Genomic DNA, 24,439 nt, shown 5'->3' with positions numbered 1-24,439 from the left:
TTCGAGCAAATATGCGTAATTTATTATCTAATATCATTTGTAACAATTCGATAGATTAGAGATAACACGCACGTTCATTTTGAATTTCAGACGGTACCTATGTGTTTTAAATAGCACATTGTGTCGGGAAAATTGAAATGACGAACAATTCGTACTCCCTCTCTTTCCCCTCTCCTCTCTCTCTCTTTCTCTCTCTCTTTCTCTCTCTTTTTCGCTTTCTCGTTCTCTTTGGGAGATTAAATTTTGACGTAACAGATCGCTCCGCGTGCACTTTAATAACGTGAATCCTCTGGATGATTCATCATTTATACATATATGCTCGTGTATCGAACATACATATAGACATATTACGTGTTTCATCGTCTCATACAAATATGCGAGTAATTTTATAATCTCCTCTTTCTCATTTCGAAAATATAAACATCTTACGACGTCGTCATATCGATTCGTTGAATATTTATTTAATTCGTAGTAAATATAGAAGGATATTTAATGTGAACAAAGTTTACTACTCGACCTTGGATAACAGTGTTCTAATCACAATGGCGATTGCTATGTTTGCCGAACACGGAAAACTGAATTTAGGTAGGAGTTATTTGCTTTAATTTAAAGTGTGCTCTCATCACACCCCCTCTTCCATCCCCCACCCTTCTTTTCGCGTCTCTGTGCATTCTTTGCGTCTATTAGCGATAAATTAATATCATATATACGGGTTATCGGTCGTGTAACGTGTCGTTCAGAGTACTATTTTATTCCATTCCATTCCGTTTCGTTGCGCAATACATATATAGATATGTATCGTTTCGTACGAAGACACTAATTGACTCGAACGAGTGTAGGAGGAAAGTCTAACAGCCGACGAAGCGAAAAACAAGTCCGAATGATTTGAGCTTGGGCGTTCCATTCAAAAACGTTATCTACTATGCCAATTGGTATTCAACGTTTATCATTGTTATCAAGAGACGTTTATCTTGCTTAAAATTCTTCGACTTAAGTTCACGTTAAATGTAAATTTCGCAGAAATTTATATTTAAATTATTGTACGTTCTCATAATTGTGTTATAATGTACACTTTTTTTTTTCCTTTCGTTCTCTTTTTTTTTTCCTGTTTTTTTCTTTTTTCTTTATTTTTTTTTTAATTCGTTGAAACATTTCTACCGTGCATTGTTAATTCGTAGAGATAATTTATCAACCTGTCAGCTTCAAAGTATAAGATCTAATTATTAATTATGGCACATTAATCTTTGTTGAATTTATTACTTAATTAAATTAATTTATTTTGATATTTGAGATACCGTTAGTTTTCCTTTCACTTGTTAGTAGAAGAGATATCTCTTATATTATAGTACGATAAAATATTCTTTTCGATAATTCACTTGCTCTTTTATCCACGAGCTCGATCGGTCCTCCCTCTTGCGATCTTCTTCCCGAGAAAAGTAAAGGAAAAAGGATTAATAAGAAAATAAGATTTTCGAATAGCAGCATCGTTTCGCGGACGCCGAAAGGAATGCAGCCGGCTGCGTCCTGAAAAGGCCTCGTGCGAAAATAGCCAACTTGGCTGCGTGTCGACCGTTGCTGCTTTCAGCGAGTTCCTTCTTTTGCTTTGGGTTCACTCCGGAACGTTACCGAACCTTTTGAAACATGCTACGAGGCCTTTCAAGGTGCGCGCGCAAAAAATTCGCTCTTCTCTTTGCTCTTGGTTTGCGACCACGAGAACGATTATTACGCTCTAGTAGTGTCTCTACGAGGGAGTTTATTAGTACATAGATATCTATATACAATGGAATATATAAACATCCGGACGATTAGCTGATAGTAGGAGTAAATTTATGATTTACATTTTTTCTTTCCTTCTCTTTTTTCTATTTTACAGAAGCGTAGAAGAAATAATTAGAAATATTTTTCACGGGCAATTTTCAATAAACTTTTATAATTGCTAATGAGATCTCAACGTAATCCTTATTAATGATTGTAATTAATTAATTTCAATGTTATTAATAATAATGTAGAATATCCGATTTATGCATAATAGTGTATGTATAATAAGTAGGCATAAGAGTAGAACATGGCGAACATCGAGCTCACTAATAACGGCTCCTGTCAGATCAATCCGTCTCCTATCGTCCATAGTTATCTCGATCTTCTGGCAGGGTGAGAAATTCCACGGAAGCGAGTGCCGGATACACTTCGATGAGTAATAACTTCGTGGAACTGTTAGGTGTATCACGATATATGTACGTGTATATCGATTATCGGTAATATCGGAAAACCGTTCACCATTTCTCACGACCTTTATCATTAATAATAATTTATGGTGAGAGTGGAAAAATTGTTTGAATGATTCTCGGTCGATGATTGCTTGTCCTTCTTTTTATTTTTATTTCCTACACGAGTTGATCTTAACGCGATATTTCATTTTAATCAAGTGATTCTTTTTCCTCTCCTCTTATCTTGAATTCAATCGTATTCGATATCAACATTTTTTGATTTCTTGCAAGATAACTAATAAAGAAACAAATTTTAAATATTGCCTACGCATTTACGAACGTTTACTATCGAAGCTATCCAGCACACGTCGACATGTTCGTTTAATACTTTCTAAACCTTTTCGTGTATATAACAGATATAAGAGATTTTACTCGCATTTTGATACAATTTTTACAAAATTAAGAGAGCTGCAATGTCACAAAATCAAATTTGCAAAATCGAATCATCGTTAAGACCCCATACGATATTCAACATATTAATTAAAAGAGAATTTTTTTTAAATGCTACTTCTTCGTAATATCGATCCATAGAAACGATTATAAGTTCTCTCTTTTTTTTTTTCTTTTTATCTATCTTTCGTACGGAAGGGAAGTAGTTAGTATTCGTTTGTTATTACGATGGTCTAGCGATAAACGCGCGAACTCGACGATCGGATCGAGGAGTGTGCGCGAGGATGAGCTTGTTCATTCTTTCGCGATCGATCCGTGACGCGTTCGAAGAATTAACGCGCCCGGAGAACTCGCTAGCGCGTTAATTCTCCTTGTTCGTCTGTTCTTCCGCATATCGCGGATCTTGCACGGACGGTAGCAGCGCGCGAAAAATATGCGCAAGACGTAGAAGTGCTTTGCCGTGCTTGCTGCCTTCGAGGAGTCTTGGAAATTCCTTAGCGAAACTATGCGCTCCTCCTCGCTATATTTAGATCCGATCTCTCTCTCTTTCTCTCTCTCTCGCTCGCTTTCTGTCTTTCTTTCTTTCTTGTTGTCTCTTCATCTTAGAATTTGAATTCGCTAAACGCGCTCTACCAAAGACGAAATCGCCTGGTTGAATTTTCCTTTGAGAAACTTCCCAAAGAAAAAAACTTCCTTCGTTACTTAACGTTCCTACCTAGCTTTTTGATTATTTCAGGATGAGACTTTGAACGAACGCGTTTCTAAGAGCTGTAAGATAAGTTTTTTCCTTTCTTTTTCCTTCTTTTTTTTTTTTTTTTCTTTTTTGATTCGAATGATGTCACGATGTTTGGTTAGAACGTTCGATAAAGGATCGAGAAGTATTATGAAATAGAGAAGAGAAGATATTACGTGGGTTATTGCTGAAACGTAATAAAGATAGAAGGTAAAAGTCGAGATCAATTTTATTCTACATCGATCTTATTCTCATTTACTTTTTTCCTCCGTTTCTTGCGATCTTACATATGTACACTGTATATACGTAAAGTGTATTAGTGTATATTTCAGCGTATAATTTCAGGATTTAATTTCCTAGCCGATCGACATGGAATTCCGCGGGCTCGTTGAAAGGATAGAAAAGAAGTTATCGGAGATATCGTGGAAACAATAGTTGTCTTTTACGCGGTTAACTCAGTGCAATCGATAACCGTAGAAATGGAGAATATAATGCTTCTACAGTCGGTATGGTTAGAAACGAATATGAAAGGACTCTCTCAAAGGACGCGAGTACGTTCACCTTGCTTCGCCGTATTTTTATCCGTGATGACAAACCCTCGCATACTTCTACAGTAGACTTTTACATTTTAATTCTTTATTCTTTCTATTCTTTTATCTCCATCATAGATTCCTTTTCATCATCGATAATAGAATAATAAGATGTGATTGATTGATTGATTGATTAATCGGGTGGGATGTGAGAAATGAGAGTAGGAGTGGGGACAAGGATGTTTTATTACAAAAATAAAAAGAAAACCCAATTGTTTTTTTTTTTTTTCCAATAATCCTATTAAATTCCACGAGGAATTTCTCGTTTACCTCGAACAACAAGGGATCGATAATCGTAATCAACTTGGAACGTTTGAAACAACGATAGAGAAAAAGCAGAGAGAAAGAGACAGAGGGGTGGGGGAAGAGGTTCATTTGCAGGGCAAATTAGAGAGCTATCCTCGTACCGGATGGGTGTGACGAGACGAAGAAGAAGAAAAAGAAGAAGAAAAAGAATGAGACACGGGAGGAGAAAGTGGTCGATTCGATTTGATAGAAAGGAAATAGGCAATGGAACGTATAGACGTTACCCCATCTTTTGGTCCCCCATGGAAACTATAGGAGGTCGAGGTGAAGCGGGGAAGAGAAATGTTGAGCCGAGCGTGCGTGGTCTATCGACCACAGACGCCATTTGCCGGCGCCGTGGTTCGTCGCGACGAGAGAAGGAAAGTTCACTGCGCTCCCTCTTTCGACCGATTCGGAGCGTATTCACGCGCGAGGAAAGGGCTTTCTGGGGCTTCCTCCTCCTCGTCGTTTTCTTCTTCTTCTTCTACACTCGTCTTCGTTTTCGTCTTTACCTTTTGTCCTTTTCGTTCTTTTCTTTTCCTATTTCACCAGTAGTTTGTCTTCTCGTGAGAGGGATTAAAAGAAAAAAAAGAAAGAGAGAAAGAAAGAAAGAAAGAAAGAAAGAAAGAAAAGTCCCACTCGTTGTTTCTCCTTCGTTGTCGTCGTCGTCGTCGTCGTCGTCGTCGTCCTCGAGTATTAGTTAAGGAGAGGACACGAAGTCACACCTTTTCGTGTCTGGCTTAATAAAAGAAGCTGTAAACATGTGGTGTTGTAAGAGGCTCGAGTCTTCCCAATGGCCGGTTACAACCATTGTTCGAGGTAAACTTTTTCAATCTGCACGCCGTTTTTCTTTCGTCCATCTTTTCCATGTTCTTCTCTGGCGCTTCTCTTTTTTTTCCTCTCATCCTTTTCTTTCCTTTCGTTTTCTATTCCTTTTTCTTTTCTTTTCTTTCCCTTCCAATTTCGCTCCGCACTGCTGAAAAATTCGCTATGTTCGGCCACACGTTATCTTCCGCAAAAATCTGCTCCGAGAAACTTCGTGCTGTTTCTCGAACGACGACTGGGCTTCCTTGACAAGGACGACGACGACGACGACGACGACGACGATGACGACGACGAGTCATGTTCGAAGGAAACGAGGTCGCGAGCCTGCGCATCCTTGCACTCGACGATTGCAATTCGCAAGACGTTTGTTCGTCGAGCTTTTTCGTTATTTCTTTTCCAGAGCTTCACGGCACGCTGCTTTTCTCTTAACAGCTGCGCATCTCCTGCAAAGACAAGAGCACGGCCATATTCATCGTCGGGCACCAAAAGCTTCGTTCTTATCTCGTGCTTATATCATTTCCTTCTTACGATTATCGTCTCGTTGTCGCACACGTAACGTGTAACAAGCTTACAACGCGAAAGAAAGATAAAGAGAGTGAATAAAAAATGATTGCCAAAAAACGAAAGACTCGCGGTTCGAGTCGTACAAGACTCCTGTTCGGGCACGTGCAAATTTTCTTGGCAGACCTTTCGTACGAAATAACGCCAAGCAGCAATTCTATCGATCCGAATAGGAGAATTAGAAGGCTAAGGGAATGCGTCTTGTAGGTAGACAAATCGCTTGTAAAAGATTCGATAGTCAATTCGACTTCGTCTAATCCAAGTACAAGAAGAAGCCGTATTATATCAAACGCCATAAATCGTTGACTTAATCGCATTGCTCCTCTAAATTGCTTATTTGATTTAATTCCACTTGTGTGACGCAACGAGCTAACACACCGCCCAAGAGAGTCAGAGAGAGAGAGAGAGAGAAAGAGAGAACGTTGCCACGCGCCTTCCTACGATCATTGATTTTCCGCGTTCGCGATTATACGATATTCTCCGAATCGCCGTTTGTACTCTTTTCACGAGGTGCCGCAACCTACTTTTTCTCGGCAATTGTATTCTCGCATCTCTATTTATTCGATAACTATAGATATCGATGGGGAGATGTTGGTATTTAATGGCAAAAATATTCAAGTAAAGGTTACTCATTTTTTTTTTTTTTTTTTTCTTTGCCTCGTTAGCAGGAAAAGGCAAAGTAAAATTATATAGTGTTAACAGGTGTTAACAAAATTATATATATATATATTTTTAAAGAAATACTTGATTTTTTTTTTTTTTTTTTTTTTAATTCCAATCTGTTGCCCGTGAATTTTGTCGATATTTTTAATGTTTCCTCCGAACCATTATCTACTACTTCTTTTGAACACGGTCAATGAAAAATACTGTGACTACTAGTACACGACGTGCAACACGCATTGGGTTTTGTTCATCGAATCATACACCGTGGGAGCCTCGAGCTTTATACAACCGTTTATAAGGCTTACATGTACGACTTAATTCTTTCAGATTAGATTAGATAAAAGAGATTAGATGATACGAGACCAAGTAGCGATATCTTCATTGGAACTTTCGTTTTATAGAATTACAGAGACTTTAATTCATGATTTCGTAGATATCGAATAGGAAATCTGTGATTTCTCAGCTCATTAGTATAGATTAACTAACGAAACGAGTTTAGATCGCAAAGTCACGATAACTGCACTCTTCGAAACTTGTTCTCTCTTTTTTATTATTATTCTTTAACATTTATTAGATAATAACGATTGATTCCGATAGCGACGAGAAGCGAAGTATGCGATTAATATCATGCGTTTTGTATAAGCAATATTAATTCTTATTAGTCGTTTCTTAGGTGTTGCAAAAATTTAATGATCCGGAAGAATTTTATAAATTATGATGTTTACAAATTGCTATAACAAAATGCAAATAGCATACATTGATATTTCTTGATCTATTTATAATTTTTTAAGATCATATGATCCTCGTCAAAGTATACTTTTAATTTACATATTTCTCCCTCGTTAGGAGTATCGACTTCGTTACCTTAATCTTATACATTAATAATAACCGTCGTACGCGTGAAGTTATCGCAATGAAAAATGGTGCATTTAATTACTAAGAATTCAAGGTCGTTTAAAACCGTTATGTCATTATCGGCTAATAAATTTGTTTCTCTAGAAGCTACGAAAGGAAATAAGGGACTTCTTCATGAGAGAAAGAGAGAGAGGGGGGGGGGAGAAGGATAGATATCAAGTCAACCGGAATCACGTTAATCTCCGGACGTCGTAAAACCTGTCGCCGACTAGATCGCAGTATCTCTTTCGACAAGGTTCATCCATTAGGCCATTGAACCGATTCTTGTGCATTTCGAACATCATGAAAGATCCTTTCTAATATATTTTATCTCCCTTAAGGATAACCTTCTGACCCTTATCAGATAATGTCTAAGACAATTCTAAGAGATTGGATGAGAGGAAAAACGTGGGCTTGCCGTGAGCAACGAACCGACGACTAATTCGCGAGTAATCGAGTCATTAAAGTGGGCGATCTTTGATACTGTCGTTGAATCACATGTATAAAGAGAACTGTCTCGAAACAGCTTACGTCAGCTTCGTTCGTAGTCATCGGTAAATCGGAAGTATTAAAAGATAAACTCGTGGAACTGTTTGTCTTCTCTTTTCCTTTTTCTTTCTTTCTTTTTTTTTTTTTGTTCTTGAACAAATTTTTAATTAAATAAACACATTTTGTTGACGTTTAAAACGAGTTCAGTGTCGAGTTAATTTATCTTCTTTGTCTCGTACCGATCTACTTCTACCTAATGGGAGACCTTCGAATATTTCCGTTTGGTCGATCGCACTGCATCTTAAGAAATAAACGCGCTTTCAGTAACGAAGCGAAGGGAAAGATAAAAATAACGACTTCCGTTAGACGATGAAAGTATTTGGCACAGGCGTGATGTCACGTTCACCGTTTAAAGCGGCCGCCATCGAAGGCAGCTCGCGAGGATTCGCAAGACGATACCGAGAATACTCGTGGTGCACTCGTCGTTAGACGAGAGAGACATAAAACCGATGAATCATTTTCTTCTCGAAACGTTCAGCCTCCTCCTTGCTATTGTCGCATGGAAAATCGTCATTTAGAGATATTCGATATATTATTTTCTTTGAGTGTAGTTAAAAGGTAGCCGAAAATACACGCGAGTGCAAAGATTTGATTTGACATTTGAACGTGACGCTCTCTCTCTATCTTTCTCTTCTCTTCTCTGTCAGTGACTTCGAACTCGTCGTTGAACTCGGCTATAATAGAAATATAAACAAAAGCAGTAAGAGGAGAAATAAGATAGTAGCGAGCCTGTACCAACTCGGTTATATAGGATTAGATCCCAGGCTGGATGGGAACGTCAATCGCGCTAGGCTCGTTCGACGTCTAATTTCGTCTATGGACAAACCGATTCTTCCGAACTCACCGGATTAACACGGGGCCAGCTCTAAAATTGTCCATCGCTTGTAAGCACCAAGTTAATGCGCGCCATACGTTTCGAATTCGTCGGATGATTCCGAGTTCTCCCGCTAGAATGTCCGATAGCGCGAGCGTCGATTAGATCGCTGCGCCATCGTTCGACGGAAGTAATAAACTTTAGGACAAATCATCCGACTTTTTTATTCGATCGATGGTACTGCAGAGTTCTGACGAATCGATCGGATTTAAAGAGACATTTATTTTAATTCGGACAAAGCGATTACACGGTATAAGAAACGAAATTTCAGGCAACGATATTTTCTTTTCTTTCTTTCTTTATTTTTTCTTGTTCTCTTTTGATGTTCCGTTAAAACATTTATTTTTCGATAGGCCGATATTATCTAGAAATAAGTAGCCGCGTTCGAATCGGAGTCGCGTGAAAAACAGGATACACTTATCTCGTCCGAAACGTTTTCTCTTAAAGTCGACAAACAAAAAATCCAGCAAATTAATTAAATTCGTGCTAATTTTAAATAACGTTCCAGATATCTCCAATTAACGTCAATTACGACTGTTAAGACGTCATTTCTCTTTCTGTTACAGGTGAGTCATAGCTTGCTTGCCGATTGGAAGCCTACTATACACGAAAAACTCTCGGAAGTTGAGAATTTACTCGGTCGCAGTTTCGTTATGGGTTTACGGTGTTTGTTTGTGCGGATCGCGGATGATGTTCGATCGGAGATCAGGTAAACGTTTTTATATTTCATTTCAATCAGCGCGAGAAAGTCGTCAGGAAACGTACGTGGGTGCGTCTAAAAAGGTCGGAGACGAAAAATCGATAGCCGTCTCGAGTGTTGGCGAGAGGAAAGTTCGTCTCTTTGAGAAAATAATTATCGATCCAGCTTATATGGAGAAATGTGGGATAGTTTATTCGTACAGTACGTTAAGTCGAGAGATATTAACGACAAAAGTTATTCCTACTCGAAATAAACATTTTCATATGTTTATTATCGACGTGTCGACAATATTCTCGATGCGTCTGTCGATGACGTAAATCTTTCTACGGTTTGTAATATTTACTGCAGCTGCACGGATTCTACCTGCGAAGACATCTTCCAGAAGGACAATTACATCTCTAAAATAATTTGTGAAGAGTTTACGATAACGAGGGTGGATATTTTTGGAAGGTTGGCTGGTTTATTGGTAAGACGCTCGAAAGGAAAAACTTTATTTACTTGAGAAGTCCCGGTGTCGAGCAAGTTACGACTTGGCGAGGATACGAAATGTCTTCTCTCATTTTTCTTTCTTTCTTTCTTTCTTTCTTTTTCTCTTTCTTTATTTCTTTCTTTCTTTCTTAGTCTCTTTCGTATTCTCTCGATGTCGTTCATTGTCAATATAAAGGAGGATACGGTCGATCGATCGGATTTTCAACTGGGTCACATTCGGCATGCTACTGCTATCCTTTTTATTATTCTTCCGCTATGCTCGGTTGCTTCAACATCGGAAGACCTACGTGCTCCTTTTGATACGGCCCAGATCAAACCCGTACACGTATTACGTTTTATAAGTTAGAATCTCTTCTTCCGGTAACTTTCCAATAAAAAAATCTCCTTGCTATAACTCAAACAGCGTTCTATAACGAACAGAAACAATGAAATGAAAGATGAAATATGTCGTTCGAATCGATGACACACGTCTCATTCGTATCAATCGTAAGACACTAAATGCAAAGGTATGTATATTTGTATTGCAGAGAAAGGACGATAGTTCGATCCAAGTGCGAATACAAGACACATTAATCGAATCGTCGAACGGACAAGAAAAAGAATGAGTGTCCCCCAAGGGTATATTCGTCGTCGTTATCGATGAGAAAAAGTAAAAATAAAGTAACAAAACAAAATTGGAAAAATCAACTGTGCCGAACGGAAATAAAGCAAAAATTCATTGTCTCCAACGAAGTGTGTCGAGTAATTCGTACGTGCCGTTCGGACTTTTTATCTCAGGTGATTATTCTTATAAATAACTCTACAAATTGAAAAGTTACGATTTTTAACGATGTTCGTTAAAATCGATCCATTTCGTTTTACGTAATTATTGTCCAAGGATTCTAGTCAATTTTTTAATCGACGTGAGAGAAAGCTTTGCTCACAACAATAGTACATAACAACAGCAACAATAGTAATAATAATAAAATAATAATAATAATCATAATAATAATAACAATAAAGAAAAAGAACATCACTACTAGATTGGAAGAAGCAAAGAGGGTTTAAAAGAGATCGTTTTCGTACGGTAATTGCTTCGAGGTCGATAATCGGATCGACGGATGTCGCGGTGAAATTTTATTCGAATCCCTATAAATCCCGATTATCCGCTTTTATCAGAAGATTCAACGTCGTTCGTACGTACTTAAAATTTGACGAATATTTTCGAACATTCTTTTTTTTTTTTTTCTCTTTCTTGAATAAATCGATTTACTATACGAAGCGTATCAAAGATTTAAGGGGGAAAAAAGAAGAAGAAAAGAAAAAAAAGAAAAAATGTTTAATTGCAGATAGAACATAGGAGAGAAACTTTTTAAAGGAGTACGTTGAGCAACAACAACAAAGAATAAATAAATAAATAAATAATCTCGAGAAGATCGTGAGCCGTGCTGACACTTTCTTCAACTATGTGGGCAGTTCCTTTATTTTAAATGTTTACTATCTTTCAAGTGACATGAGACACCATGATGTGTATCAGTCACATGCTTGCATTCCTTACGTGACGACAATAAAGTATCAAATTCGTGATTCTCGAAACAACGATTCTAGCGTATCGTTAATTGAAACTATCATAAAAAAATCTAAATACTTATGATAGATTTAAAACTCGTGGAAGTAACTCGATACTATGACGCTAGTAAATGCTATGACTAACTAATAACTACTTCTTTTTTTTTTTTTTCTTTTTTCTTTCAAACAAGATCTATAATAGATATAGATATATCCAAAGCATTTTGTTGAGAAAATTTCTGCGATACGGTCTGCGTAAGATCAGCCTTCTAACACGATTGTAAAAAAGAAAAAAAAGAAAAGAAAACAAAACAAACAAATCTGGTAATAATTTATTTATTTTTTTTCCTTCGTAAATACGAACCAATGGCAAAGTGTGATAAGAAAATTCGGTCGGAAAAGTATATAATTGAATCGAGAGTAGGTTATGAGCAAGGAATGCGTTTCGCAATGCGTTAATAAGAGAAAGCTTTATAAATCCAGCATTATTAAGTTTAAAACTCTTGCAAAAGACCGAAACGAAGTTGGTAAGCCGGTCGTTTTTCATTTGGAACGATTATAAGAAAAGAGAAGGAAGAACAAAGCCCCAGCGAATCGAAACTTTCCTATTCTCTTTGTAATTTCAAATTTTCCCTGATTCTGTCTTACCATTATATTTATTTCTCAATCCATCGTTCTAGGTCATGGTCTACGGAATAATATATATATATATATATACATACGATTGAACCAATCGAGAGAACAATTAGAATAAAAATTCTGCTTTCAACTTCGTATTCTTACTTTAGCGAGTTGGTTGGTTCGATGCATCGCTAAGTCGTTCAGCAAAGGAAGAAGGATGCAGCTAATGTGACAGTCCAAAAAGAAAAGGACAAAGTTCTGCGTGTATGCACACACGCACACCCATATAGAGGGGGTAGAGAAAGAAAGAAAGAGAGAGAGAGAGAGAGAGGAGAAGGGAGAAGGGGAGAGAAAAGATAGAAGGAACGGTACTATGGCGCACACGCGGTGCAGCCGTAAGAATCGCGAAGCGGAAAGGCACGTGGGTGGTATGAGTCGGCGGTGGCGGCCACGAGTAAGCGAGAAATCGTAAGCTAAAGAATATCATCATGTTCGTTGTGCTCAAAGAAATAAAGAAATAGAGAAATAAAGAAATATAGAAAGATAAAAAGAACGTGCAACCGTCATCGCGGTTTACGATTTATCGCGCGGGCCTCGCTTTTATGCCTTTCGAAACGTATCTCTCTCTTTTTCTTTCTCTCTCTCTCTCTCTCTCTCTTTCTCTCATTGCAGAGTTAAGGCATACCGAACTACATATTTTCCGCGTACGCGAACGCTTTCCAAGAACCGATCGAACGCTCGCTAACTCTCTCGACGAACGTTTCGTCGACCTGACTAAACGCGCGAGAAGCAAGTGGAGAAAAAAAATGAAGGAAAGAAAGAAAGAAAGAAGGATAAGGCGAAGTTGCGAGCTCCGTGCACGCTTTGCACGAGTTTTAAACCTGCCGCGTCGCTGAAAAAGTCGTTATGCTTAATGGCTAGACCGTTATTTGACTTTCGCCTCGTTTCGAGCCGGACCAATCCTTTTCTCCTCGCGAAACGTGGAATTCTGCGAAACCGGAGAGGATTATATCTAAGAAGGAAATCGCTCTCTCTCTCTTTCTCTCTCTCTCTCTCTTTCTCCTTCCTTCCAGAAACAAAGAGAGAGAGAGAGAGAGAGAGAGAAGGAGAGATCGATGTCCTTCGAAGATTTACAAAGAACAATAAAGAATTACGAGGATCTTTGAATACTGTTTCTCGTCTCTATGAATACGAGAACGAAATGACGCATCTTCTTGCACGGTCATTTCACTTTTTTCTAATATAAAAAATATCAAAGTAACGGGTCATTACGTCGTCCTCTAGATACAAAGTAGAACGTCGATATTGGGCTAATTCAGCGTGGCAGAAATTTCATCCATGGTTATACATATAATACTGTTATGTGCGGAGACGAAGGATCGAGCATACTGTTACTATACCGACTCTCGATCTTCCGTGTGCGTGCCTCGCGTGTCAAGTCTTTTCGATGATCCCTCGATGCTTCGACCGATCGCTTTATATGGATTAATACTATCCAAATCGAGAGGAGAACGGGGGAGTGAAACGTACACGACGAGCCTTTGCTCTCGCATCATCGACGAGATAGTGTCGAGTAAACGTGAACTTGCATACGTTTACGGAATCGAATTTTCGCGCTCTTTAAAATCATTTATCACGTGATCATTTTTCTATTGTAGGATAAAGAAATGTCGGAGAAATCGTCCTTTCTTTCCTTTCTTTTTTCTTTTTTCTCCCCTTATTTCTATTCTTTTTCTTTCTTTCTTTTATTTAATTTTATTTTATTAACTCGTTTATACATATTTGGTTAAAAAGAAGTAATATACACGTCGTAATATATGCGAGAAATTAAAGAGAGGGACGCTCACGATCGAATGTATGTAGATAGAAAGATTACGTAATAAATACTTTCGTTTTTACGAACATTCAAATTAAAAAGAAAAGATTTTTCTCGTTGATCGGTGAATCTGCGAAACATCGGCCATCTTCGGTAATCTTCGGTAGCGGTCGGCTCGCTGGCGCGATACACAGTATGCACGAGCAAGGCTCGACGCGCTCACAGTTGAGCGCCGACCGTCGCGCCTCGAGTGTCTCTTCTATCGCGTCTCTATCGTAAAACGCGTTTATATTAAATTTCGATACTTTGATTTTGATTAGTGCGCGTTCAGTGAGTAATTCGTTATAGGTTGGACGATTACAATTTCACGAATGGTAGATTTTTTTTTTTTTTTGAAATATAAAATTATCATAAAATAATCAGTTTGATCCTTTGTTGTCTTAGTCACGTGTACGCGCGCACGAGAATACTTTTATTGTTTTCTGACAGTAGCTCGATGCATAGCGATAAATAGGTGTTATTATTATTACGTAGTATATTACTAGTCGGAAATAAAAGGATAGAGATAGTATGTGAAATTACGACTTACTTTTGATCGGATTCGTATTTATATACGCGTAGAAACTTTACGAGTCTCATACATTATATGTTTTTAAGCTATTTCATTCTAATACGTCGTGATCGTTAGGTTGATACGAAAGGAGAAGTATCGAAATAGTGGATGCTCTTTTGCTTGCCAGATTTTGAATTTATTTCGTCGATATCCGATTGTCCGTTGGTTGGCGGTAACGTTTGCCAGTAACTCGACGAATTTAGATCAAGAATTTTATATTCGTATAAAATATAGAAACAATTTAATACCGTAGTTCACGTTTCGATCATTGATATTTGTATCGGTCTTTATATTTTCTTTTTTGTCGATTTTTTTGTTCGACGTCTAACAGGAAACTAAAATTACGGACTACGAGTCTTACAGGCAACGAGATTTCAAGTATTTTATATGTGTATATATTATTAGTTTTATTATTATCATTTTTTGTTTCCTTCTGTTTGCCAATGAAAATAACTAACAAACAAACAAAAAAAAGAAAACGTTTCTAATTTGTCAAGTCGTAAATAATCGTAGTAACATCTCGTTCGCATCAGCAAATAAAAGCAGACGAGAGTACTTTTGCTTTTGGCGTCGTTCGAAATACGCATGTGTAGAGCAAACCCCATCTCGTTCGACCCTCGCGTCTCTTCGTTCACTTCGATTTTTCCACTTGGCTTTTCCTTCTTTCTCTTATCTTCGACTGCTCCGGAACATTCGTCGACTCGATGAGGTCGCAAAATTCATTAAACAAAGAGACTCTCTTTCTATATCACTGAGCTTTCAATTAACGAGGAAAATCAGTGTTTTACATCTTGCTCGTTGCTGTTTAATAAGCCGACGGATCTTTACGCGTCGCTTGTTTTTGCAATTTAGGAAACCTTTCATTTACAAAATATAATACGTGACATTGATCTAAAGTTTGGTAGTAGTAGGTCGACAAACATTGACGATTCTCCAGAGACTTGTACAGTACTATGTGGAAGGATTAATTAGCTTCAATTCTTCCCACGCATAGTACGAATTAATCCTATTTACTCGCAAACGTAACTCTGGCGTATTTTTCACACACACACACACACAAACAGACATATTTATCGAAACTCGATTTCATTATTCGCGAAACATACGTTTGTTTATCAATTCATTTCGTAAATCGCTAATACGCAGTAGGAATGTAACGGGAAACAAACGAAGAGATTAAATTCTTGAAAAGAGAAAAAAGGAAAAGAGAGAAGAAAATTCCGTAACGTTCTAACAAAAAGGATTCGTCGTTTGTTTCACGCACGATCAAATCGTAGGAACGACGTAGGAATTAAAGCAACATATCGAAAGGAGAAATAACACGTCATAAACGCGTCAGGAAAGAAAGAGAACAAAAATAAATCGACTTGGTGAAAAAGATCGTCGAGTACGATCGGTTTAGTTGTCGTAAGTCACTAGTCGTGAAAAGTTGTCGAAACCGTCGATCGGCAGGGTGTCGGGTCTCGAGCGATCACTGGCCGAGGATGAGGAGGGGGATGCTAGTACGGAGGCTGATCGTGAGCTCAAACGTGAGGTCGAGGTCGAGGTCGGGGCTAATAGCAACTACGAACGCCTTGGCAGAATGTTGACGGCCCGTTCTGGACCTCTTGGGGTGCCTCGAAGTTTGGGGCCCCTTGAGGGAAGTGATCATCTTTTTCTACTACCAGAAAGGGCACTGATTATGGATAGCAGTCGTTTGCGTCAAGACTTGGCTGGTCTCGATTTTAATCTACGCTTCAACATTCTTCAAACGGCACCCCGTGGCAACGTCTGGCTATGTGAGTTTATTTTCATGAACAACGACAGACGAGAAAAAGTTTTATTTTTAGAGAAAAATTTGTATTTGTTTGTTTGTTTATTTGTTTGTTTATTTATTTATTTATTTATTTATTATTTGTAAAGTAAGACTTGAGAGAAGGAGGTAAAGGAGAAGGAAATTTAACAGAGTTTCATTTCGATAAGGAAGCCTTATCGTACAAGATTAGTTGACCCGTTTGTATTATTATGTTTTCACGAGAACAATATATTTTCTTAACATCGTAGACATCGATGAGTATATTTACAAGTGGATAAGAAATATACGTCTGACGAAACCAACGAATATAATGACGTTCTTATCACCATTCCCTTTTTACCGATGTGTTAATCTTTCGGTCGATTGATCTCGCATTTGCCATGTGACCGTACGTAATCCGATCGCTCATAGTCTAATTATCGTCCTGTAAGGTACGACGTCGGTTCAATGACGCTTAATAATTTTTATCGATTACTTCCCTCGATGGTCCTAAGTTCAAGATCAATATAAATAAAAAAGTATGACGTTTTCGTTTTAATCGTTGCGTCGGACTGTCGTCATCTCTCTTTTTATGTACATTGTGCATATACTCTACGTAATACATACACACACGTATATATATGTATGTACGTATGTGTATTCACAAATTTTGAACTCTAATTAAGATAATTTTTTATTTTGTTACAGGTGAGTATACACAAATCAAAGCTGTGACGAAATTCAAAAACGTGGAAATGGATTTTTCTTTAACAATATCGGTGAGTCGTGTTTTTTAATCGAAGAGAGGACAAAAAATCATTCGTTACGATAGAGAGAACGCAACCTTGCGTAACGTAGCTCGATTTGAATGATTCCAAATGATATAGGTCAGTTCGAACGAGATACATACCTGTCTGTTTATCGTAACTCGATTCCAATTTTGAGGTCAATGAAGTTAATCGACGTAACAGAGCTTAACCGCACCCTGTTACGTTTGGCATACACTTACCGATGGATTGTAATCAATGCGAACCGTTTTTCGAGCCGGAAACACGTGGTCTAATGACAGTTAACGTAATCGATGAGTTCGCTCGCTCATCCTGTACATGTTCGACGATAATGGACTCGATTCGTCAAACGAACGCATTATATCTCGACTGTATATCCTTGAGTAACTCGGAAGTATCGTTGAGTTATTTTACATCGAACATCGAAAATTTCATTATTTATCTTAGTGCGATTTATCGTGTCGGTCGTCTTCCGATACACACGATTTTTAATTTATTTTATAATATTTTTATCTCTTTTTTTTTTAATATTTTTAATTTAGTAATTAACATGTTGATCACGATCGAAATTCGTTTCTATTCGATACTAATCAGAAAGCAATTATTGGTAAATGATAATTAAGGTAATAATATGAGAGAGATCAATAATGGAATAAGGTCTTTTAGAAAGAAAAAAGAGAGAGAAAGAGAGAGAGAGAAGAAAAAAATATCCGCAGGAACTAATTGCGATATTTATAATATATTGAAAACGTACGAAAATTCTTTTACTTGTCCGTGCAATTTTATCAAATAGATCGCAAGATAATAGTAAATAATTTCATTTCTGAAATAGAATTTCTCAAATAGAATTTCTGAAATTTTCATTGATTTATAAGTTTTGGAATCTATGTTTGGAAGGCAAACGAGCCAGTAGTTAGAAATGATTGTTCCGAATAATTTTCAAGAAAATCTATTTGTTACGTCATTATGATATCGAAGCACGTATCAGAGGCGTTATCTCATTGGTACATCGGAGAATTTGGATGCTAGGAACGATAAGAGAGGCGATCGATTCTATTCGTGTGTCCTCCTTTCGTTAACTATATTCTTGGTAGAAGGTCTTATCGTAAGCTCTTTTCAAGCTCTCTCTCTCTCTCTCTCTCTCTCTCTCTCTCTCTCTCTCTCTCTCTCTCTCTCTCTCTCTCCTACTTTTTCTTTTCCCATTAATGTGCTCGTTTTCTGATTTAAATAGATAAAGAGCAACACAATTTTTTTTTTTAGATTAAATGAACTTGAGAATTTTGTTGTTACTTGTCTTGTATTCTCTTTTATTTTCTTTTTCTTTAAGCATTGATATACGAGATAGAATAATAGCGTTAGAAAGCAACAGAAAATAATTGGTTTGTATGAAGTCAATCGTACGTTGATCGTCTTAACCGCAATAACGAGAAAATACGAATCATGATTATGATAATGATAATAACAGAAAAAGATTCGTCGTTTGTCTGTATAGGGTGTAATAGTTAGAGGAGAACGGTAATGTAAATTTTTCTCATAAAGGCGCATGTATATGTATATAGATTAGGTTTTTCCTGCTTACAACGCTACCATTCTTCTCTATCTTTTTCTTTCTTTCTGAACGAAGAGCCAAGTTATCGTCGAGTTTCTCTCGAAGGTCGCGACGTATTTCTTTGCGAAAGCTTTGAAAATTGTCGAGGAAGAGATACGTTTGATGACTTATTTCTCTTTTTTTTTTTTTTTTTTTCTTTTTATTTCTTGTTTTTTCGTTATCGTAAAAAGGAATTCGAAATGATAGAGAGAGAGAATACGAGCACAGGAGCGATAATAATGTCTAACATTATCGAGTTATTTCAATGTTTCAACGTGCCACAAAGGCAGTCAACGAAGCAACGAATTAGAGAAAGACATGATATATATATATAAAATGTTATATATATATATATATATATATATATATATATATATAATATGATAGGTCATTATTTTCACTAAGTCGACTATCCTATCGATTGTTTTATTTATTTATTTCTCTTACTTATCTTGTTTCTTTGGAATTCTTCAAACTACGATTGATTTCTCATTTGACAGTCACGTTCGAGACACCGCTTATTCTTTTTTACGATAGCTCGTTACAAACACAAGGCTTGTACGACGACACATTTGCCCCAGCGTATAATATAGATAGTGAGTGTCGCACGCTTTTATGGGTGCTTAAGAAGCTCGTTCGTTTCTACGTAAAAAAAAAAAGAAAAGAAAAGAAAAGAAAAGAAAAAAAAAACGAAAAGAAAAGAAAAGTAAAAAGATAGAAAAGTCGATCTACGTGAGCACGAATAATCCATTACACGGAAGACCTTATTTCTCTTATTATCATCATTCTTCTTTTTCTTCTTCTTCTTCTTCTTATAAATTCAAAAATTCTTATTTTAAGGGAAGAAAACTCGATGTCGTCTTTCGAGTCGTACGAGTTTTAATCCGTATCACATCACATGCTTTTTCCTTATTAACCTCTTTCACCTGTTCATCCATCGACTGTTCCTTTTTTCCCTCTTTTTTAGCTTCGTTTGTTTTCTTTTTCTTTTCTTTTCTTTTCTTTTCTTTTCTCTGGAGAAAAGAAGCCGCCAAGTGGAAACGTGCTTTCTTCGTGAAACACACTGCGAAGAGCTTTCAAAGCTTCTCCATTTGAAGCACATTCGTCATAGTCATCGTTTTTTTCTTTTCCATTTCTTTTCTTTTCCTATCCTCTCTTTTCTTTTTTTTTTCTTCTCTCTTCTTTCGTCGTCGTCATCGACTCGTTTTCCTTTTAATCGTTGTTCATCCGGTATTCACCTAATTAATTGTACAACGGAGTTTAACATTCCGTATCGATTGGTCAGCATGCTCATCGAAAGCGCGAGCCACTCGTGGCACGATATTCGCATGGTTAAACGAAAAGTGTTATCGATTGGTAGAGTCAGACACGCAAAAGACGTACGCGCACGCATCGTCACGCACTCTCCCCTTACCTCCCACCCCTTGAAAAATTTTTCGCAAATCTTTTCTTTCTCCTTTCTCTTTATTCTTCTCGCTCTCTTTCTCCTTCTTCTAGATCCATCCAATTAAAATAACTGGGATAAGTGGATGAAGAAAGAAAGGAACAGGTGTAGCAGTGTCTCTAGTGGGAGTGGGGTGGGGATTCTCGATCAAACGAGAGATAAAAATAGTCGCTATACTAATTACCGATTCGCAAGTTTTATTCTTTTCGATTCTGTCTGACAATGAGAGAAAGATAGAAGTGTGTGTGTGTGTGTGTGTGTGTGTAGGGGGATAGGTGGGTGTACGTGGGTGTCTCATTTTAAACGATATGAACAAATACTTCCTATCTTGTAAATTTTATAAACAAATGTTTGATGTAAAAGTTATTAATTTTCCAAGGAGAAATGTTATATATTTATAGGAATTATTTTATAGAATGTATTATTCCGAAGATATCAAAGTTAGTATAGTTAGTAATAGTTCGTTTTAATGAAGAAAATCGATGTTTTAAATTGGACAAAAGTTATAGAGAATATCAATACGAATCTAACGAGCAATTACGTAGTACCTTTTCATCGATATTTTATCGAGTTATGGCGCTTTGAAGTTTATCTATGTAATAACAACGATGCGATCAACTTTTCTATAAACATTTGATAATCGATAAATTCATAAACCAATTTTATTTTCTTGTTTATTTATTTATTTACTGTTGTTCGATACATTTTCGAAGTTGTGATCATGTGAAACACGGTGTCCATCAGCAGCTATAAAGAATATTATTGCGATTAGATAGTTTGTTGAATTTCGAGGCACCGTAATTCCATAACTCCATAGAATATTATCATAAGAGCTCGTTGGATTCCTATTGATATTTTTTATAACTTTTGCTCGTCTTAAAATAAAAATTTTCGTTGGAAAATATTGTTATAACTTCCACATGTTGGCAAGAGCTTCTATTGTGACGTACACATAATAAGTATTACATTTTCCGCTCAAAACCTAATAATTTTTATTTGAAACATTTATTTATAAAAGCAATAAGATCGATAATATTTGGTTACATTGTTTAAAACGAGTAGAAATTGTATTAAAAAGAAACTATATATTAAAAGCAAATATAGAAAATACAAGATGGAGGTATAATTACGGAATTATATAAAGTAACGATAATGAAGATTAATATCTGATATTAAAGTTTAAACATTTCGTTCTATGCAAAATAGGCTTTAAACACTTTATGAAATTGGTTAGTTCGTTGTTAAAGAGTTTATTTAAAGAAGTTTTCTCTATTTTTTTTTCTTTTTTTTTTTTTATATATATATAACAAGGACAAAAGCAACAACAACAACAGCAATAACAATAATAGTAATAACAATAATAACGATAATAACGCGGGTAAAATCGATCGTTAAGGTTTTCTCGGCGTGGTAAAAACGATTTTGTAAGCGGTCATTCGGAACCGGTTTCTCGAGGATCCAGCGCGTGCCCGATCTTCTCGGCAGCGCCCACAGGGTGGTAGTTCCCCGTTGAAAGAGTCAAATGACCCTTCTTCAATTTATTTCGTCCTCTTTTACGTCGAGAACACTGAAAAGCAAGCAAGCGAGTCGAGCCAAGCCAAGTCGAGCCAAACTAAGCCAAGCGACCGACCGTATCTTTGCTTCTCGGCGAACGATGTGACCTCATCGCGTCAGGTGAATTACTTTGGTAGATTGACGCAGACTATGACGACGATAACTGTGAAAGGATGTATGTAAAAGAAGTGAAGAAAGATAGATAGAGAGAGAGAGAGAGAAAGTTAAAAGTTAAAAGTAGACGAAAGGGGTAGTTTGTCGTCTAGCTCGTTTCTTCTTTTTTTTCTATTTTTTTTCCCTTCTTTTTTCTTTTTATCTTCTTAAACTAAAAAAGCAGTCGCGACAGACGCCTACTTTGCCAAGAGGAGAGTCATTCGTCATCTCCTCCTTCTTTTCTCTTCGTTCTATTTTCTTCTAGACGCCTTCGTTAGGCATAAATTATACGGCTTGTAATTAAGGCGGTTACTTAATACTTTAACGAGTCTAATAACACGGTTTCACGAGTTTCTATGCAACTTCATTTATTTCTATATATCGATATAAGTGAAATTTTAATTATAATCGTGTCTGGGTTGCGATGTAAATTTTTTAGTTATCATAGATTGGATCTGTATATCTTATATCATGTTTTTCCAAATGTTTCTATTTAATTTTAGTACTGTAGATCGGTAAAGTAGGAATTTAAGGTTATCAATGTTATCAACATTATCAACATTATCAATGTTATCTATCTGTTCATAAAGTGGATTTCTATTTTATCGAGCTTAGGTATTACCGACCGTAGAAGAGAACTTCTTTATCATCATCATTTTTATCGGCATATGAAATATCGTTGATAAGTAAAGAATCTGTAATACCAATCGACACTACCATATCGAATCGTAAATAGTCGAAAGCAGATGAAATTTATCTTTATCTTCTGTAAGAAATTGTATTATCAACAAACGATATTATGTCTCTCTCTCTCTATACACACACACACAATTATTTATATAATTAATCACAAAGATTTATTAGTAACACAAACTAATAATTACGTTAGTTAAATTTTTCCCGATGAGAAAGAGGTGTACCGAGTCGAACCGGAAAGAAATCATGTTTCCTCCGAGTCGAGCCGGAAAGAAATCATGTTTCCTCCATGATATCTCTATTTTATTCGAGATGGGAAGGATAAAAATGAATTACGTTGCAATTAACGAGCGTCAGATGCAGAAACACGTTGGATTTCAGAGGAAGGAAAAGCGCGTTCGCGTGCGTGGATTGTCGAGTGGTACTTCTTGCGTTCCCGTCTCTCTTCGAGTTGCCATGCGAAATCACCATCCCCTCGTTGCATTTCCTCGACATAGCACGCACCCTTTTTATTCTTTTTTCGATTCTTTCTTTTTTTTTCCTTTCCTCCCTTTTTTCCCTCCTTTAAATATGCATACGAGCTGCTCTCTGCTCGATAGGTATATCCAAGAAAATTAATGTCGAGCTCGTTTCGTTTATGGAACTGCGTCGATCTCGTTAGTTTGCTCTGCTCAGTTCAGCTCTGCTCAGCTCAGCTCAGCTCAGCTCAGCTCAGTTTTGCTCTCTCTGCTCTGGGAGGTACCAAGAGGATATTAATGGTATTAAAATTACACACGCGAGCTTGAGCAGCGCTGAGAGTTCGTGTTATTCAATACTATGCTACCTGCTTGCTTGCTTGCTTGCTTGCTTGCTTGCCTGCCTGCCTGCCTGCTGCATGGATTTTTCGCACAACTTCCCCTCTCTCTCCCTCTCTCTCTTTCCCTCTCTTTCCTTTTCCCACTCTTTATTTCTCTGGTTCTCTCTTTCCACGCAACTCGTGACATTTTACTTAAGGCCTCTGTTCCACTAACAGGCAGGGAGTAGGCACGAGGAGAAGGGTGCTCGCTCGAGTTCGAGTGCAAAGCGTTCCACTTGTGTCCAACGTTTTCACCCTCGGAGAACTTACTTTAAGAACTTTTATTTTTCCGCCTACCACTGCTTCTCTCCCTTCTTACTTTTACTTTTATTTCTTTAGAAGAAAGAGAAATATTTAAGTAGCAACGACGAAAATTTTATCTGGTCGAATGAAAATCGTGATCGATACTTTCCAACTATTTATTTCGAATATCTACTACTTATTGTCGCTACGTTACCTTTTTTATTTTTCTTTTATAGAGCGAGATTCAAAAGAGAGAGAGAGGGGGGGGATGGAGAGAAAGAGAAAACTTCAAATAAATTTGACATCGAACAAGCAATAAAATTGAACAAAGAGTTTAATATTTATTCAACTTTCTTTCTTTTTTTTTTATTTCTTTGTTTTCTCTTTTTTATTTATTTTGTTTTTTACTCTTATTTTTTTTTATTTTGCCTTTTTTTCTGTGTTCTGTTATCGTTTGGATAACTGCGTGAAAACGAACGACTGTGCAGCATTGAAGGTGTATTATAAAGCGAATAAAGAGCGTTCTCCAGACAGAAAAGTCGTTACCGACGTCACGAATCCTCTCCATCTTTGTTAAACAATCTTGACCTATAAATGTCTGCAAGGTAGTTGGTATTGAAATTTAAATTTCCTACTTTTCCGTTTCGACTCTCTTTCTCTCTGTCTCTGTCTCTGTTTCTGTCTGTCTGTCTATCTGTCCCTGTGTTGCGCACACACGCATATACACAGCTTTGAATTACGTTTCTGTCAAAGTTCTCGTTTCGTCGATGAAGGGGTGTACGTACGTCTTCTAGTATCGTTCGAACTAAAACTCAAATGCCTTTAGGTGATATAACTCAATCCTTCTCTCGTCATACATATCTATATAAGCATATACATATGTGTAGAACCAGACGTATGTACTTCCAAACTCACTTTTGGATTATACCACTTATTTCACAAGTAG

The 24,439-nt window shown here is 37.0% G+C and overlaps 1 protein-coding gene across 18 annotated transcripts in view; it reads left to right on the top strand.

Moving 5' to 3' along the window:
* The window catches only part of LOC122637828 (MAP7 domain-containing protein 2-like), a 95,173-nt gene that overhangs the window by 5,541 nt on the left and 65,193 nt on the right, over window positions 1-24,439 (top strand). For 4 of the 18 annotated variants that reach the window (XM_043830274.1, XM_043830265.1, XM_043830270.1 and 1 more), the window contains exon 2: window positions 9,198-9,340. The exons of 3 other annotated variants lie outside the window; for them this stretch is intronic. In XM_043830274.1, the coding sequence (XP_043686209.1) occupies window positions 9,319-9,340 (22 nt within the window). In that variant the 5' untranslated portion in view covers window positions 9,198-9,318. Of the gene's footprint in view, window positions 1-300; window positions 586-4,984; window positions 5,085-9,197; window positions 9,341-10,479; window positions 10,598-14,896; window positions 16,197-16,904; window positions 16,972-24,439 lie in introns of those variants that run through there. 11 more of the 18 variants (XM_043830260.1, XM_043830256.1, XM_043830263.1 and 8 more) reach the window with 10 other exon arrangements.

Source organism: Vespula pensylvanica, chromosome 2, assembly GCF_014466175.1.
Source record: "Vespula pensylvanica isolate Volc-1 chromosome 2, ASM1446617v1, whole genome shotgun sequence".
Lineage (NCBI taxonomy): Eukaryota > Metazoa > Arthropoda > Insecta > Hymenoptera > Vespidae > Vespula > Vespula pensylvanica.
Note: the sequence above shows the minus strand (reverse complement) of the source record. Positions and strands in the feature narration are given on the sequence as shown.